We start from the raw sequence: 19,192 nt of genomic DNA on the forward strand, positions 1-19,192 counted from the left end.
GTATCTGGAATAAGTAGTTCTGTTTTCAGCCTCTCCAAGCTATCACAACACCTGGAGAAGCAACAAAAGAGTAACCACAGCAGTCATGTCTGAAAATGACTTCTACAGCTGCTATCTAGTTCTTTATGTTGGGGTTAACTCATTCTTTTCTCTCTTCCTTTTCTTTATGCTTAAACAGAAAGATTGTATTACATTACTGCTTTTTGTGTGTGTATGTGCTGGTGTGAAAATGCGATACGTTTGTTCTTTACATTTATACAAGAACCTATCCAATACTAAAGGCCTGTATCAGTTATTAAAATTCTGCTGATATAAAAACTCAGCAGGTCAGAATGACAGTTAAAAAAAACCCTCCAAACTCACTGAAGTATATCTGCTCCCCATCCTCTTCTCTTCTCTGCCCTTCAGTGTGTTTTACGGGGGTCCTGGCAGGACTCAAACAGACCGAAGATGTGAATTCCAGAGCTGAGGGCATTTAACCAAAAGCAATGGGATGTATTTTTAAAATATTTCAAAAGCACCTAGAGCAGTGATTCTCAAACTTTTTTAGTGGTGACCTCTTTCACATAGCAAGCCTCTCTGAGTGTGCCCCCCTTTCCCCCCCCCCATCAATTAAAATGCTTTTTTATATATTTAACACCATTATAAATGCTGGAGGCAAAGCAGGGTTTGGGGTGGAGGCTGACAGCTCATGACCCCCCATGTAAGAACCTTGCAACCCCCAGTTTAGGAACCCCAGACCTAGAGCATATGAAAGTGCACAATTTTTAGCATTTCTATACATCAAAATAAATAAAAGTAGCCTGCCATCACCTCTTAAGTAGTCAAGACCTTAACCATTTATTGTGTACTTTGACTGCCTCACCTGCCCTTTGCCCACTAATCCATCTTTGCTGGAACTACTACTAACATTCTAGACCTTTGAGCAGCTTTAAACAGCTTCCATTTTTTAAAACAAAAAGCAAAATCTGCTTAAAAAAAGTTTAATTCCTCCTCCACCTAAAACTGCAATTCAATCCTGGAGCAGTGGAAACTTTAGGATTCCATATCTTGTGACCATCAAGTCTAGATACGATGAAAAAGAAGAGATTCCTAGCCTTCCATCCTTCCATCTTGGTAATTTTCTAAATACCAGACCTTAAACATACACATGGAAAAGATACCTTAAGTCATTTGTAGAGGTTTTCTAAAATTTATTAGTTACACCTTTCTGGCTAAATTGTTTTTCTATAGAATGGAGCTTATACATAGTTCGTGGTGCTGTGATGTGTTTTGGTACAGAGGTTTTATTCATGCTAGTTTGAAAAGACCTGCATAACCTATAATTCAACTTGCTTTTTAAATGCCTGTTCTTACTCAAGAGTTTTACTTTTTGGACTTAAATTTTCCAAACTTCAACTCATTCTAAAAGTTAATTTTCTTTAGAACACTTTGGTAAAATCCCATTAGTTGTTTCTGAACTGCTGAATTTCTGAGATCTAGTTCTACTGAGAAGCTACACCAAACTAGATTGCAGTGTCAGTTTTATGATGTACACCAGTAACTGCATTATGTAATTGGTATTTCATACTGTCGGGTTAAGCTAACATATTCTAACCATTTGGCTTTTAGGAGGTGGACCAGAGAAAATACTATACTGAATTGTAATTTACTGCATCTGAAGGATTTGCATTAGTGAGGAATCCAGTTAATTTCTGAATTTAAAAATACAGGTTAATTTTGAAGTGTTGCTGCTGAATCCTGAAAATGTGCTGCTTAAGGCAGTCTCTTTATTTTCAGAAAAATTGCCAGATACACTGTACATAATGCCCCAGAAGTGTTTATTTGCTGGACATACAATCTACTGTAACAAGACAGTAATAGTAATATAGTTACGTAGTCGTCTTCTGTCATTCGTAACTAAATAATCATCCTTTTGAGAGGAACTCTCTCCTGTATGGTCTTGTTGAGGTGAATTTTTTCTTTGGAAAAAGTGATCCACTTTTGAGTTATACAAGTGTAGAGTACAAGTTGTTTTCTACATTGAATTAACTTGAAAAGCAGCTTTGTCGCAAAATTTCCAGTGTAGAATTTATGATGTCCTCAGTAAGGAATACTTTGCTAAAATCAAAAAATGTTGGTTTTAAATAGTTACGATGTTTGAAAATGGTATGCTCAGTATGTGTGGTATGGTCAGTCTCCAAGCCTCTATCAAGAATGGTATAAAGATGGACCAGTTGTCCTCACTTCCCCTTAATCCTTCATAGACACTGCTTTTTTTTTTTTTTTTTTGAATGTGCATTTACTAGATGATAAATTCAGAACAAGTGCATATGTAGAGTGCATTAACTCTGAATTAAGTGACTGGGAGACTTTCTGCCTGTCACAGGGTGCTCCACTCATCACAGAGATGGTGCATCCTCTTACTTGTTCTGCGGATTAGCTCTGCAAGGCTGACACCCGTTCCTGCGGTTGCACGCTATCTCCCTGTCAGCCTGCGGCCCCCTCTCACTCCAAGAACTGCAGTGTCCTCTTCATCACTCGGCCCTCCAGCCAGGTCACTCAGCATTGCCCCCCTCCCCCTTTCTGGGGTTTAGTCCTTCAAAGTGTCTGTCACTCCCACAGTTACTCAGGCAGTCTTCCAGTTCACTGTCCTGACAGTGCCCCTTCCAGTCAGTTCCGCTGTTCAGTCCCTGACCTTGCTGCTTCCTACCCTGCATTCCACAGGCTCTCTTCTCCACCATGATCTCTTCAGGGTATGCCACTATGGGGGCCTGGCCCAGAAAGAGGGCAGAGTTCTACTCTTCTGTGGGTTTCCTCCTTCCCTCTCTATTAACAGAGGGTGACCACCAACTTCCTGTCAGCAGCCCTTGCTGCTGCCAGCATCTTGGGTTTATACTAACCCAGCTCACTTCTGTCAGGTGAGCTTCCCTCTAATCCAGGCTCTTCACCCAGCCTATATCTCCCTCATTTGCTGCTTGATTGGTAATTGGCCCATCTGGCTTCCATTAACCCCTTTAGGGTACCCCATCACATGCCGGACTTGGCTCTTTCTGATACCATCTGAAAGGTGAGAGTGAAAGGTTAGTACTCTGCCTCCCCATCCCTCACCACCTTAGGAATATATCAGAAGGGGCCAGTGGCCTTGGCAGCCTTTTGGCTGGATCTTCTGCCATCTTCTGGAAAGCCTGTGCTTTAAAGGATCCAATGCCTGTTGAATCTCTGAATTCAAGATACCCAGTACGTTATATTTAAATGTGCAAGCTAATGATAAATACCGTTAGTCGGATTATGTGATCACAATATCACATGCCATGTAAATGACCTCACCCCAATGACGAATACTCAAACCCCCCCATCCCCCCGAACTGCAAATTATTCATTCTCCAGTTTCAAAACTACCAACACCTCTCAGCTATAGAAGCCCTAACTAAAACTCTCAGCTCCTTTCAGGACCGAGAAATCTAGAACATACATATGTTTTAATGCAGGGGTGGCCAACCTGTGGCTCCGGAGCCATGTGCGGCTCTTCAGAAGTTAATATGTGGCTCTTTGTATAGGCATCGACTCCGGGGCTGGAGCTACAGGCGCCAACTTTCCAATGCACCAGCAGGTGCTCACTGCTCAACCCCTGGCTCTGCCACAGGCCCTGCCCCGACTCCACCCCTTCCCTCCCCCTCCCCTGAGCCTGCCATGCCCTCACTCCTCCCTCTCCGAGCCTCCTGCATGCCATGAAACAGCTGATCGGGAGGTGCAGGGAGGGAGGGGGAGGCATTGATTGGCGGGGCTGCCAGTGGGCGGAGGCGCTGGGAGTGGCGGGGGGAGCTGATGGGGGGCTGCTAACATATTACTGTGGCTCTTTGGCAATGTACGTTGGTAAATTCTGGCTCCTTCTGAGGCTCAGGTTGGCCACCCCTGTTTTAATGTGTTCAGGTTAAACTGAATGTATTTAATTATGTAATCTGATCACACATTCAGATGTTAAAATGTACACGTGTATGTACATGTGACTTACTCTCATATTCAAATATGCGCACTGACATGTACTAGTGCACTTGGCTCCTGTAGGAAATAAGGATTGGGGAAGGTTTTTGGAGCTAGAAGAAGACTTCCGTTGGGAAAGGGTTTGGCCACAGGAGAAGAGGTAGATTGAGCCCTTGTCACTAGGGAAGGTTGGGTTGAGAACTCTTGTCACTTTAATTCTTTTCTTTCCTTTTTTAAGTAAGGAAATTTCATTAATGTTTTCTCTTTCATGTAACTTTGAGACTGAGAATATAATCACCACAAAATCAAAAATTTAGAAAAAGGATGGTTCAGAAAACAGAAGCATTCACTAGACCATATCTTAATGTTGCACTGTAGCCTTCTAATATAGAATGATCTAACTATGGAACAACACGGGCTTCCCTTTTTATCCTTTGTTTGGCTGATAATACATTTCTGAAAAAAATCTTCCTTTGGTCTCAGGCTAAAAGTTAATATTTTAGTTAGTTTAAGGAATGTCTATTTGGCTGGTTTAGTTATCCAAGCATGAAAAATTATAAAAACTTTTTTATAGTTGGGTCATTCAAAAATTACAGAAATGGAAAATTTCTAGATGAGTAAATTCTCTTTAAGGACTAGTCTCAGACTAAACTGGAAAAGAAATTGAAATATTTGAGTTATAAGAAATATAAAAATCACTTTTCCAATCGTGTAATATGAAATTTCCTCTAAATGTAGAGGTGAAATACTTTTTTATGGAACTTTGGAGCATTGTAAATACATTGTAGTATAATAGTCCTTTTAATTTTTCTCTATTTCCCTGTCTGGACACATTAGGTTTTGGTGTCAGTGCAAAGATCCCTATATTTTCAACAGTACAAAGTGAAATAAATACATTTTAGTGTCTTAATCTCATGTTAAAAAACCAGGAAAATGAAATGCAAAAACTTATTAAACACTTTTCTCAGGAAACGTAGGGGTCACAAATTGAATTGTCATCTGCACTTTACATAGGGTATATTTGAGATTAGTATTTACACAGTTGCAGTAAATGTGTACCTTATTATCAATGTGAGTGAGTTATTGTTAATAAGGAATACTTTTACTTACTTTTCTTGACTTAGTTAATTTTTTAACCACTCAACCTTTCAGCGACATAAATTTCTGAGTTTTAATATATTATGGAATACATCCTACTTAACAGCATAAACTATCATCCAAAATCCTCTCTTTTTTGCAGTGTGGCCAAATGAGTATTAACTGTGTAAACATATTTTGAATCCCCAGATAGAAATCTGCATTTAAATTGTCAACCTTAGTAATGTATATTTGGCCATATAGTTACACATAAATGTGGTAAACATTATTTCCACCAGTTAAAGTACTAAAATCGCAGTTCAGCAAGTAACATTTTTTAAAATCAAACTGTTAAGTATTTGTCTGAATGCACACTGACTGTGATATGTAAATACTTTGTTTAATGTTTTGGAAATTACGGGTTAGTGATATGTCTTTAAGTGTAGCCAAAGCAGTTTTTAATGGGCACACTATTAATGGTGTAAAAGATATGCACGTTTTATCTGACAATTTTTCCATCTATAATATATATTCAGTTATAAAGAACTCAATTAAAGCTTCATTTTTCAAATGGTTTATCAAATGGTTTCTAGGGATCCTATGGTTAATCAAAGTTTGACTGTTTATGGAAAAATATGGCAGCATTTCAATTTGTTAAAATATGAATTGTATTTGGAGAATTGTCCATAAAATGGTCAAGTGTTTGTGTAACTGAAATGTTATATATTTGTCTCTTTGCTTTGTTCCCCACTTTTCCTTTTGCAGTGATATTTTCCATTGGATAATCTCTGGTACTTATCTAAAAACAAGGTTAGATATTTATTTAGAACTCAGTCCTTCACTGGATAGCACCCCACAGAGCCCTTGTGAGCAATCATTTATATGGTCATTGCCTTAGGCCTTGATTCTGCCACTTGTTCCTGGGCACAATTCCCGTTGAAACCAATGGGAGTTCCATGCATGGAGCAGCTGAAGAATTGGGCCCTATTTGAAGTACAGTGTGTTAATTTTATCCTTGCAACACTAAATATATATCCCAATTCTACAAAATAAAAAATTAGTCTAAACTGGAATTTGTTCTCTTTTCAGGTGGTACGGGATTACAATCTTCAACTGTTTTTACAGGAGAACTCTGTATTTCACAGACCACAACCCTTCCAGTTCCAGCCTAGTGACAGCGACACCGTAAGGGCATTCATAAATTCTATGATTCAGTTATTCCAGTTCTGTTCTTAACAAGGTTTTTTGGGGGTAAACTGGTAAAAAAAAATAGCCTTGTTTGCTAATCTGTCAGTGTTCACTAACACAGCTAGTATTCCTGGAATAGGTAGAGAGGTCACTGACCTGATTTCACCAACTTTGCTTACAATAGGTGTGTAATTACAATAAAGCTCCGAAAAGATACCAGTATTGTCACCTGCAAAAGAACTGCACTATTTTTGCCTCCTGCCTGCGTGACTAACATCCTGGATTTCTGTTTTGAGCTAACAGTTTTTGCTAAACCTATTAAACTCTTTTATATTCTGGTGAGGTTCTCCGAACATCCATAAAGGTAGGGTTACAAATAGACAATTTAATGATTTGCCAAATAAAATGCCCTATTCCCTTCAGTTTACTGGAGAAATATATACACTTTTTGGTTTAAATAAATAGGATACAGTTGACATGTATTCCAAAATGGTTTCTAAATACATGCAGGCTTTTAACATATTCCACTTTTAAAGCAGAAAAATCACTAGTGAAATTATAGTTGAGTAAATCACAGTATAATAGATAAGTTCCTGAAAGGTTTTTTTAAAATAGAAATTGTCTATGTTGATTTTTCATTCTCCTAGAGTTAGGTATAAGTACTATTTTGAACTAAGTATAGGTTTAAAAAGAGAGAACCTTATACAGCTTTTTAATTCCTTGGTTCATACTTAGTAAATCCTGCTTGGGGAAAAAAGGCCTGGCCCTCACATTGAATGTTTAAATGCAGAAACTGTGTTAATGGATATGTTATGGACTGTATGAGTAACTTTGCCAGAAATAAACACTAATAGCTATAACAAAATCGCCTTTGAAATTAAAATGTTATCCTTTGGCTTTCCATCTTAACAAATCATAGAATACCAGGGTTGGAAGGGACCTCAGGAGGTCATCTAGTCCAACCCCCTGCTCAAAGCAGGACCAATCCCCAATTTTTGCCCCAGATACCAAATGCCCCCTTTCAAGGATTGAACTCACAACCCTGGGTTTAGCAGGCCAATGCTCAAACCACTGAGCTATCTCTCCCCCCAAAATGATAAGCAATTCTAACTGAATTTCCTCACTTGTGTGTGCATTGTAATTCTAATTGTATGCTCTGTGTTTTTGTCCTTGTGCAATCTTTGTCATTCAGAGTTTTAATGCAGTTCAGCTGGTGGATATTGAGCCTTCACCTGTCAGTGCTATGAGAATGACTATAGCAGAGGTATATGGTAGTATTTGTCATCAGTGTTTGGCATTTGTGGTATTACTGGTGTGCATGCTAATGTGAGTGCTAAATTCGCTGTCATGCATAAGTAGCAACTGAATGCATAATATATAAGGACATAACTCACTTGCTCCATTTTGAGAACTAATAGTTAAATTACCATTTTCTTGTTTCATGTTATGTTAATTGTATGGATCAGTTTCTCACTTACAGCTTCTTGCGTTCTGAAGTATTTGTGCTTTTGCACATCATTTGTAATTAAAATTTCACAACTTGAGGAGATACAGTGAAGTGTGTAATTGTCACTTCTCTGACATGCATAGAGAGGCTTATCTCAGCATTTCATCTTTTTATATAACTAAAGATATTTGTAATACATACAAGACAAGGGGTCTTCAACAATATTTTTTTAAGTAGATACGTATCAGTTCCTTGCTTTCATGTGTGATATCAGGGTGTAGGAAACCCGGGCATGTACTAAATAAAAGAATGTAACTCCCAACTGATCATTTGAGAAAAATACCTGTAACTCTCTCTGTCTCTGTCAACGTAAAATTAGACTGAGATTCATAACATACAAGGGAGCCACTAGCATGTGCTGATAACCAGCCCCCCCTGCCCCAAACCACATAAATTCTCCCCTTTTTCTAGAGAACTACCCACATCTGAAATAGAACCTTAATTTAGTTTCATAAAGTCCCCAACATTACAAATAAGATTCTTCTTTGAGGTGTCACTGTGTGTTCTGCCTTGTTGAATATGCATCTCTGGTGATCTGAGCTTCAAGAACTTTCTAGAAAAAGCAGTGCCAGAGTGTTCAAAGCCAAGGATGTAAAACGTCATGCCTCAGTATTTCATAGACTGTTTGTCTTTCACTTGCCTGACCATACCCAAATTCAGGATTACTCTCTTTTTTTTTTTCCCCTTGCACACCCTTTCCCTGGAGTTTTAGCTGTTTCTGAAATTCTCTATTTCCCCAAGAAAATCATAAAAAGCTTTATGTCTTGACTGTCAGATACTTCTCACTTAATCTCAAGAGTGGTGACTAGAACTGTGTGAAAGTGGGGACAATCTTTTTACATTTTAAGTTTTCACTCAAGATTTTTGCTTCTGAATTTCAGTCAGAAGTGGTACATTTTCTAGTAAGTCAAAATAATTAAGACTGAAGGATTTATAACTATTGTGCATTTTTTGCCACTTATTTCCTGCCATTTTGCGTGGAAGATTTTCTGAGATACAGTGGGCTTGTTGCTTTTTAGTTTTAATGGGATAGGCATGATTATTTTCATTCTAAAAGGTTAAGAAAATATACTGCAGAGTGATCTGCCATTCTTAGCTAAAATACTATTTTTCCAAAGGACAGTTTTGAGCTTCCTTGCAGAGTAAGTTCCTGACACAGCGGTGCTCTGGTCCCCTTCTGTTTGGGGTTTTTAGGCGCTGCTATTAGATGAATTATTTTCTGGTTTTAAATATGAATGCTTGGCTTGTCTGTTGAGCTTCCCAGTACGGTGGAATATAAAGGATTGTCATACAGTCTCTGAGTTGTCCAAAGCTCTCAGGAGCTAAGAGTGCAGCAAAGCTAGTGCCTTCAGCCTCTGAAAGGAAGGAGCTGATAATTCTCTCTCTCTCAACACACAGTCATTGACAGTAGCCATGAGAGGTTCTTAGTAGAGATAGGTGGGGAACTGTTTTCCTGACCCATGAGAATTTTCAATACTTCAGAAAATTTTGCCATCCTGAATCAGGGTAAAAAGTAAACATCTTCACAATTTTTGTGAACCAAAATTCTGCAAAAAAAATTCTAATTAGGTCATTTGAAATGTTTGTTTTGTTAATTTCAAAACATTTCATTTTGATTTTGACTTTTTTACATTTTTCTATAAATTAACTTAAATTTCTAAACAGTTTTTTTGACCCAAAAACCAGAACTTGTTTGTTTCAAAAATTTTGAAATGGGGTGTTTCAACAATATCAGAAATTTCAGTTTTGATGAATTGATTTTTTTGTTTGTTTGTTTTTTTTGGTCAGAAAATATCTTAACCAGCTCTAGTTTTTGCTCCTTTCAAGAGGGAAATTTACAGGTGCACAAGGTCTTTCAGAATGTGTAGCAAAAATAAATGCATTTTGGGGGACACTTTTTTCCTCCAGAAGAAAAGGAATTCAGTTAACCTGTGCAGTGTATCTAGATGAAGAGTGTTACAGCTAACATAATGGAGAGTTTAATCATCAGGACGTCTGTTTAGAGGACAAAGTGAACTTCTAATCAGAAGTCAACAAAGTTCATTGTACAGAATACATATTGTCCATCCCCACAATACTTAGATAAGCATATCTTTAAGAACATGGCAAAATACTAAAGAAAATTAGCCAGCTTTTTTTGTACTTCCTGTTGGAAAAGGATCCCCGTCCTTGAACTACATGTTATCGTGTGAGAAATTGCAACAAATAATGAAAAGCATCTCCAAAAAACCGAGAATAATGGCAACAAGGAGCTGACACTAAACTTTTGAAGCAATTCTCCTTCCTGTTTTTCTACTCACTGCCTTTGTAATGACAGTTGTCTCCTGTTACAGTATTAGGATTGTTGTCTTTCTCTCAGCCAGGTTAAGCTAATGCTAGTTGGCATTAACATTTATTAACTTAACCAAGTTTAATTTTTTGAAAAAGTATTTAATTTATAAGACGCACTTAAATATACATTTTGATGTTAGTACATTTTCGGCATAGGTGTAGTGCAGGAAGTAAACTTTGAATGTTCTAGTAACATTAGTGGGTGTTCCGCAGTTTAGTTCCTTAAGGACCATGCTGAAGATTATAACTTTTAAGACCTGATGTCCTAAATTGTATTCGGGAGCAGGGATAATAATTTCACTATTTTCTTGAATGTGCAGGTGAGTTTGTCCACTTTTGTTCCGACTCAGACTAGAAACATTTTCTCGTTATAAAAATATATGGGCCTGATTCTCATTTCCACTAAGGGCCTCTTTACACCACTCTGGCAATATAAAAGGACCTTAAAGTGGGCATAAATTAAATTAAATGGACTTACACTTAAGGCACCTTAGTGAGTCAGTGAAGAAAGAAGGAGGACCCAGTGATGTGCAGTCCTAGCTTACATGAGTAGCTCCAAGTCCAGTTAGACTACTTCTGCACAGTCTGCAAAATGAGGCCCTAATTTTCTACCTGAAAAGGTCTAAAAAAAACTGTCCTACATTTTAAAATGGTATAAAATAATTAGATTTTTTTAGATGTAGCTTTACTGGAAATTAAGCAAACGTTGATATGGTTAAATGTTACCACTTCAGGTGTTATGAATTGCTGCTGAGAAGTACAACCATTCAGTTCGATAGGTGTTGGTAATAAATCCTGGTGTCTTGCCTAAGTGGGGGCTTTGTAAAGCTGTAAAATTATCCATGTAATTTGACATATCCTGTGTGTGGCTGATGTCACTGAAGGTTCTTTTGTTTGAGTGACCCTCCTTAGGGGCAGGTTTACAGTCTGGGGCTTGTGATATGGTAATCATATTTGAAGTTTATTAAAAGGTCAGTTGTGAAGAAAATTATGGAGAGTTACAAACTCAGTCATCTGCTCTGTGAGCTGTGGCTGAGTTTTAACATGGCTCCTGCCTTACTATGCATATGGGGAAATTAAAATGTCTAACTACATACATTTTTGTGGAATCTAATGACCATGCTGATAGCAGCATTTATTGAATTCAATAAACTTTGTCCATGTCTGATTCTGAACAATTGGTTAAAAACAAGTGTAAGTTGTTAAAGTAATATTAAGACAAAGAGACCAGTTACACAGATCTTGTGTCTACTGATGTTTTCAGTCACTACCAGAATAGATGACCGTAGAGTCGGTATCTGTGCGAAGACTAATTCAGAAGATCCCCCTCTTCATTGTGGATACTTGATAAATAGCCATTCTTCTGTATTTCTTCTTATAAGATAACGTGTTGTATATGGGAATAGCTAGAGCGAAATGCAGCTGCTAGGATAGTTGGCTGTCTGCACAAAGTGAGAAATTGTGAGTCTCTGTGCAAATTTCACTCTATACTGTACCAGAAAATTAAATTTTCTTGTAGTTCCTTCAAATGAATTTGAGTGAGCGGGTATGAATATTTTTTAAATAAACAATGAAAAATAAATCAAAGATTCAAAATTCAACACCAAAAATTAGAGTTCAGAAGTATTTCAAATCCAGTCATCTGAGCTAATGAAGTGATTTAAATCTGTAAGTAAGGAACAATAAAGAGAGGAGCTCAAATCTCTATTGAGGTCTAGTAGTGCTATTGATCACCAACATCTGACAGTGCTATCCATGATGGCAGAGAAATTAGGAGTTCCAGAAACTGAAACTCTAGACAGTATTTGAGATTTCTAACATGCTCCATAAAGACAAAGCAATTTGAGATTCCACCCTTTCTTTTCCTAAAACAAACATGGAGGCATAGAGCGGCAAAGCAATAGCTTGTCCATAACTCCATCCTAAAATGCCTGGCCTCGGCTGCTTTGACAACCCCTGTGTGTGTTTAGTGTATTAAAGAGAAAATTCATTGCTCTAGAAGTTATCTGAAGTGAAACTGTGATCCCAAAAAATGGATATCACATTGCAATCCAAATGCACAATAAATAAATATTCAACTCCCTAAAGGAACTTACTCAATGAATTGTTAATTTCGACAGTACAGAATGTCTTTACAATTACTTCTTCCATATGAAAAGTGATTCAAATAAAGACTATTTCCATTACGCCTAGTCTCAATGGACAAATAAAATGGAGCTTTATTTGCCAATAATAAAATATTTTAGTGTCGAGAATTTACCTTTAGCCAACAATTTATGATGGATTGTTATTTTCCCAAGATTGTCCAGAGGCCCAGATGACATTGGAAAGCCTGGAACCCCTTTCTCCATGCATACATCCTTGAATCAGCCTCTCTCTGATGAAAATGGGGTCTTTTATTTTTAATTGACGACTTTGTGTTGCCTTATGTTTGATGGGGTGTTCCCCTAGCCTTTCACACACCATAATGGTAATTGGTATGTATAGAGAACTCAAGCTGATCCTCCGGTGTTGCTGGGATAATCTTGCTTCATTGCATTTTTCACCCATGCTTCTCTTCCTTGGCAGAAGAAAGAATTGAACTAGGGAAGGTAAGAAGCAGCACACTACTGGACATAAGGTGCCTCAAAATATGTGCAATTAAAAAAAACAAAAACCACACCCCTCACCATATGGGCCCTTCATATAGACGCCATGCGCTAATCTTCCATACGGACTTTTCCTTTTTTTACTCTCTCACTTGCCAGTATAACCCTGCTTCTTATTTTAGCAGGGAGTTCTGAGATTAGCAGTAGTGAGGTGATAGAAAAAATTAGGTGAAAGCAGTTTTGGAAATAGACACATGCTCTTTATTTATTAACAAGGTGAACCAAAAAGGCTTTGAACAAAAAGGCAATAAATTATTAACATTAAAGTAAAAAATAGGGATTGTAGGTTAAAAATGTTCAGAACTTATTGTGATAAATTAAAATAGCAGAATCATGCAGTTAAATGAACAATAGTGACTAAACTAAGCCCTGCTTTGAGTTGTTTTTACTTTTGACTTAAAGTATGTATTATGTTTCAGTTAACCCAATAGCAACAGGTCAGGGTCCTCTTTGAAGCTCTTGATCAGAACAAAATAATGTCCTTGGAATTGTTTAATGTTAAACTATATGTCTTGTTCACAATCAGGGCAGTGCTGGGGGCTTCCAAGGGCTATAGCCACCCCAAAATTTGCCTCAGCCACTCCGCAGCAGCTGCCGCTCTCCAGCCACCCAGCTCTGAAGGCAAAGCCAAGAGAGCGGCGGCTCCTGGCTGGGCACCCAACTCCAGCAGCAGCAGAGAAGTAAGCCAGGTGGGGGGCCCAAGAACAGTCCCCAGCCCATGTCCCCACCTACTGGGGCTCTGCCACCCACAGCAGGTGGAAGGTCCAGGGCTCCCCACTGCGGCCTGTATTGACCTACTCCGGCCTGGGCTTCTGGGCCCCACCCCCTGCAGTCGCTGCTCCCTGAGGGTTCAACCGGAGCTGGGTGCCCACACCTGGGCAGTGCTTATCGGCTGTGAGCAGCCAACACCCCACGCTGCCTGGCTCTGGCTTGCAGCCTCTGATCTTGCCTCGGAGGGGGGCCAGGCCTTGTGGCAAAGGGGGGCACAGCCTCCCCAATTTTCTGTCTTGCTCATCTCAGCTCCCACACTGGGAAGAGGTTGGTGCCGCTCCTGTTCACAATAAAAAAAGCCATCTTTCTGAAGTGCAAGGACAGTCCCAGCTGACTCTTAATAACTAAAATTAAATGAGTTCTTCTATATAATAACAAAACAGACACCAAATTTGTCTGATGCTTTTCTTGAGTACTACTATTTAGATGAAACTTAAGTCATGCATATCCCAGAAAAGGGTTTGATCATAAGGTGGGTCTTGCAATATGCCATTGGCATGGTAGCATAGTATTTTGAACTTTTAAAAAGTACTGGCTGAGATTTTTAGGTGTGCTTTGTGTTAGTGGTTTGCATGTAGTATATGTTTACTTCTTTCTATTCTTTGTCAAACAGTTATTTTTTGTTATAGGCTAGAAAAATACTTTGAGCTTTTATTAGGTTCAAGGGAGTCAACATTTCTTACTGCCAAAACTACAAGTGTGCAGTCTGAATCCAGCATAATTGCATGTACGAGTATATACAAGCTGCATACTTGCCTCTGTAAGACAAATCCTGCACCTGTAATAGCCTTTTGGACAAAAGTTGGAGACATAACTACAAACTAAATACAGTAATTTTTTTGAGAATCAGCATATAATTGTTAGTCTCTCAACTTTGCAACGAGTCAGTGACTTCATGTTCTTTAGATGACAAGGTATTTTGTTTGCTTGCTTTAAAAGACTGAGTTTTAGCACTTGACACTGCTTTCACTGTACTCCAAGCTGAGAGACTAAAGCAGAAAGTTCATCTGTATTTAGCTCAGCTTGTTGGGCCCTTTCTTTGCTCTCTAGCCAGTAGAAGCAGTTTAGTTTTCCTTTTTGAAAGAGATTAAATCAAGTCAGATACCTTGCAACAAATGAAGACCCCAATCCTAAACACTTGGCGCTTGTGAGTGGTCCCAGTGAAGTAACTGGAAATCTGTGGGATTGCTCCCATGTTTAAAATTAAGCACCTTAATTAAATGTTATTTGTATTATCATGATGCCTAGGAACCCCTGTCGTGGACTAGGACCACATTGTGCTAGGCGCTGTACAAACACAGAACAAAAACAGTCCCTGCCCCCAAAGAGCTTCCAACCTAAATATAAGACAAAAGAAAACCAATCGATATAGACAGACCTACGGGAGTACAGAAAACAATGAGACAGTATTGGTCACCTGATAGGCAGTAACCCCCGCACACCAGTAGCCTGACTATTGTCAAGTGTGTTTTTGTAGGCTTTGTGGCAAAGGAGAGTTTTAAGGAGGGATTTGAAGGAGAATAATGAGTTAGCTTTTTATGGTTGTCTCCTCTCAAGTGTGAAGGGCAGCATGGGAGAAAGCATAAAGGTACTTGTTAGTGAATTTAATGAGCAAGGGATAGAGGCTAATATAGTCTGCCACCATCAGATGCGGGAGGCAAACTTTCGATACTGTATGAAAGATAGGTAGGGTGGAGATAACGTCATGAAGGGTCTTGAAAGTGAAGACAGGTAGCTTATATTTGATATACTAGATCAGTGGTTCTCAACCTTTCCAGACTACTGCACCCCTTTCAGGAGTTAGATTTGTCTTGTGTATCCCCAAGGTTCACCTCACTTATAAACTACTTGCTTACAAAATCAGACCTAAAAGTACAAAAGTGTCACAGCCACATTATTACTGAAAGATTGCTGACTTTCTCATTTTACCTGTATGAAAGTTTAGTTTGCTAGTGCTTTTTATGTAGCCTGTTGTAAAACTAGGCAAATATCTAGATGAGTTGATGTACCCCTGGGAAGACCTGTGTGTACCCCCAGGGGTACCTGTACACCTTATTGAGAACCACTGCAATAGAGCACATGCTTAAGTATTTGCAGGACTGGGATCTAAGTTGAAGACTTATGTGGTAAAAAGGATTTGAAAGTTAATGTTTGTAAATGTTTTTGACAGTGTAAATGAGATTGTAAATTTTCTTCTTAGCAAGCTCTTCTAAGGAAGCAATGTGTCTTTGTATTTGTTCATGCAGCACAGCACTTGATTGAGGTGTCTGGGTGATGCTGTGGTATAAATATTTAATAATAAAGAATTATATAAATGCTGAGTATAAATTAACTTGTACAATATCTAGTTATCATTTATCAGTGAAAAAATTAATTTTATATAAATATTCCCTCTAATTTCAGGATGGAAGGTACTGATCCAGTTAAGATGCTTTTTGAGAAATGTGACCTGCATGATTTTTTAAAATAAAGCTCTGTTTTTAATTAACTATTTTTATGTTGGTATTCTTCAGTTCTTCAAGTCAGGATGAGGGCTCTTTGGAAACAATACTGTGTAATAAATAACCAACTGGTATAACCATCATAGTCCACTAACAGTCCATACTCAGAGGGCCAGCATCTAAATTTGCTTTTATATTTTCTATTCAAATACTGTAATACAAAAATAAAAACACACTTAAGATAATGCAAAATGTTATCAAGCAATTGAAATGGAGAAGATATATTTTATCTAAACTAGATATGCAAGGAAACCAGGACTATAGGGAGCCAGTCGGTGGGAACTTTGGTAATTTGTTACAGAGATGATTTCTATGGGTAACAAGGAAGGCAAAGTCAGACATGGTTCTTGGTGATACCTTACTGGCTGTGAACTCTGAGCTATGGAAGGAAAGTTATAACAAGAAAGGTTTAATTAAGAAAGCATGGGAAAAATGAAGTGGTGTGCCACTTTTATTATGCTTTGTAAGCACCTGGAGTAGATTCACAGGACCTATGCAATAATCTGTTTGCAATAGGTGATAAGGACATCATCTAGGGGCATATTTTGAGATGGATAATAAATTGGGGTGTGTTGTAAACACTGAGAGAAATCATTCAGAGGTACCTACAGAAATTAAAAATACATGCAGAAGGCAACTGCATGATAATGAACCTGGAAAAAAATCCACCTTTTCCTCTCTCTTTTCTTGTTGTAGACAAGCTCTATCCTTCTACCACACAGGCTTTCAAGTTCAGTCTTATGTAAATTATTTCCCTCCTCATCTTTCATGTCCTCCAAAGCTTGGTTCTTCAAATCCTGTTGCTCTTACTGCTCTGTAACAGTGTGGCTCTCTGTCCCCTTCTAGTGGCTGAACTATATAAAGGTTTGATTTTGCCTCTGGCTTTGTGTTAAGAGAACTACTGATTGTGGATGGCTCATGCTTTTAGATCCAGAGGTCGAAGATTCAATCCTCACCACAAGTGACCCATCCAGGAGTGATGCATTACATTTACCTTTCTTAAAATTACTAGTAATAATTGTATTGTATCACAGTGTACATGACATTGTATGAATGTCTGTGCAAATCACTTAGAGGGTCTCTCCCTTGAAGGCCTTATAATCTAAAGGTGAAAAATCTTTCTCCTTTTTCACCTCAGTGTTGCCACTAAAATCTTCTTCCTTTCCTGCCACACAAATCATGACACTCATCCTATTAAATCCACACACACTCATGTCAAACTCTGCATCAATTTCACACTTTTCATATATTCCCTAAAAGAACTGATCAACTCATTCCTTGTCTTTCTGCTCTGATTTTCTCCTAATCTCCCTCTTCTCCCAGTCTGCCCTCCTCAAAGCCTTGCTTGTTTGCTTCTTGTTTCTTCTTCACACTTGTTTTTGTATCTAGTTCGAAGCCGCCCCTTAAGTCTGACTCCTCCCTTCTTGTGTACCACACAGCTTTCTTTTTTTTATTGAAATCTCTTGATAAAACACACTACTGCTACTATTTTCACGTGGCCTTTGAGGCAACAGCTATCTTCTTCTAGTTTGTGTCTAAGGGTGTACAAAACTAAATGGTGTATAAGGTTACACTAATGAAGACAGAATGTTTTCCTATGGTACTAGGCATAGAATGAGTTATGGATTGAAATTAAACAAAAATATTAGACTGATCAAGAAAAATTTTCTGGTAGTGAGATCCATTGGACTGAGGCATAGTCATCCAAGAAAGCACTAGAGAGAGTACTGTGAGGGACAGTTCTGCACTGACAGTGGAGGTGAACAAGATGACCTAAGCATGTTTCTTCCATCTCTAATTCCTGTTTTTTGGAGGGAGGGGGAGGATTGAGATTGAATCAGAAAGGAATGATCTCTATAGGGTTACCACTATTCAGTATAGCAAGAGCAAATTTGTCCAGAACTGGATAAATAGTTAAGGAATATCACAAGATATACTTTCTGGAAAGGATAGGGACTGGGTAGGTGGTAAAACTTAGTCCTTTTTGTCCTAAATGTATTGATTTATACCTAAATTCATTGAATTATTTGCTATGCCAGTTATGCAAAAAAAAATTTTAAATGGGAGACAGAGATGATAGGTAAATATGGAACAACTTGTCTCCTATATCCAGATTGAACAGGATTGATTCAGTACAAAACTGGGAAACTTTCAGATTCTTGACTTCTGATTTCACTTTATCTGACCCTTTTTGGGGTGGGGGGGAGAGATTTACTTTCTCATTTACTGGAGCAGGTATGAGTTGACATAATGGTAGCACAGTATCATCAACAAATATCTCTGGTGTAGAATCCTTCCTCTGAAACTTGGCATGTATAGTACTGGTGGAAGGATAACTTTTTAGTCCCAGGTAAATGTGTGTACAATATTTTGTTAACTCTTTAAAATCCATATGAAATTGTAATTTGATTTTCCAATTCGCTCTTTTTAAAAAAAATATAATTTTTTTTAAATGCCATTTTTTGAACAAAGCCTAAATGATCCATCACATCATATGAAATGCCTGTTTTTAAATACTGCCTAAAATGCATATGTATCTGGGAAACTAAGGATAGCAGTTTACTTCGGGGGCATTTATTCTTATTCAGCTCCATGATATTGTGCCGTGATGAATAATACTTCAGTGTTCTACTTCAAGAATATCTTTCATTTAAAAAAAAAAAAAATCTCCGTCTGGCATTGTCTCCATGGTAAAGATGACTTCTCTTCAAAATAGTAAATTGTAAATTCTTTTGAACTTCAGTTTGCTTTTATAGTCCGTTTTCCACAACACAGTATCATGACAAAGCTTATGAAAAACAGTGCTTTTCCCTCTTCGTTTGTTGTCTTATTTCATTACAAACAAGGTACCAAGCAAGGAATTTACAAGAAACTGAGCATTAGAATTAAATAAAGTTGTCAGGTTGCTAAGTAACCGTATTATACATGGAGACAGCCCCAAAATCCTTAGCACACTGCTCACTTTCTGATTTGTGTTCCAGAGTCGACAACTGGAATCTGAAACTGGGACAACGGAGGAGCACAGCCTAAACAAGGAAGCCCGGAAATGGGCCACCCGTGTGGCACGTGAGCACAAAAACATCATCCATAATCAACGGGTAGGTTGAAAATAAATAAATGCATCAGGTGACATGAGAAAAATGCAAACAAGCTGAAGAGATGCTAAATTAAGATCTATTACATGGATTCTAATAACTTAAATTTAA

At 38.1% G+C, this 19,192-nt stretch overlaps 1 protein-coding gene across 6 annotated transcripts in view; it reads left to right on the plus strand.

The window, feature by feature from the left end:
- Positions 1-19,192, plus strand: part of FCHSD2 (FCH and double SH3 domains 2) — a 237,187-nt gene that overhangs the window by 183,555 nt on the left and 34,440 nt on the right. For 4 of the 6 annotated variants that reach the window (XM_048839692.2, XM_075126064.1, XM_075126068.1 and 1 more), the window contains 3 exons: positions 6,130-6,225; positions 7,421-7,492; positions 18,968-19,084. In XM_048839692.2, coding sequence (XP_048695649.1) covers positions 6,130-6,225; positions 7,421-7,492; positions 18,968-19,084 — 285 coding nt within the window. The remainder of the gene's footprint in view (positions 1-6,129; positions 6,226-7,420; positions 7,493-18,967; positions 19,085-19,192) is intronic. The other 2 variants (XM_048839709.2, XM_075126073.1) reach the window with 1 other exon arrangement.

The sequence above is a fragment of the Caretta caretta genome, chromosome 1 (genome assembly GCF_965140235.1).
Source record: "Caretta caretta isolate rCarCar2 chromosome 1, rCarCar1.hap1, whole genome shotgun sequence".
NCBI lineage: Eukaryota > Metazoa > Chordata > Testudines > Cheloniidae > Caretta > Caretta caretta.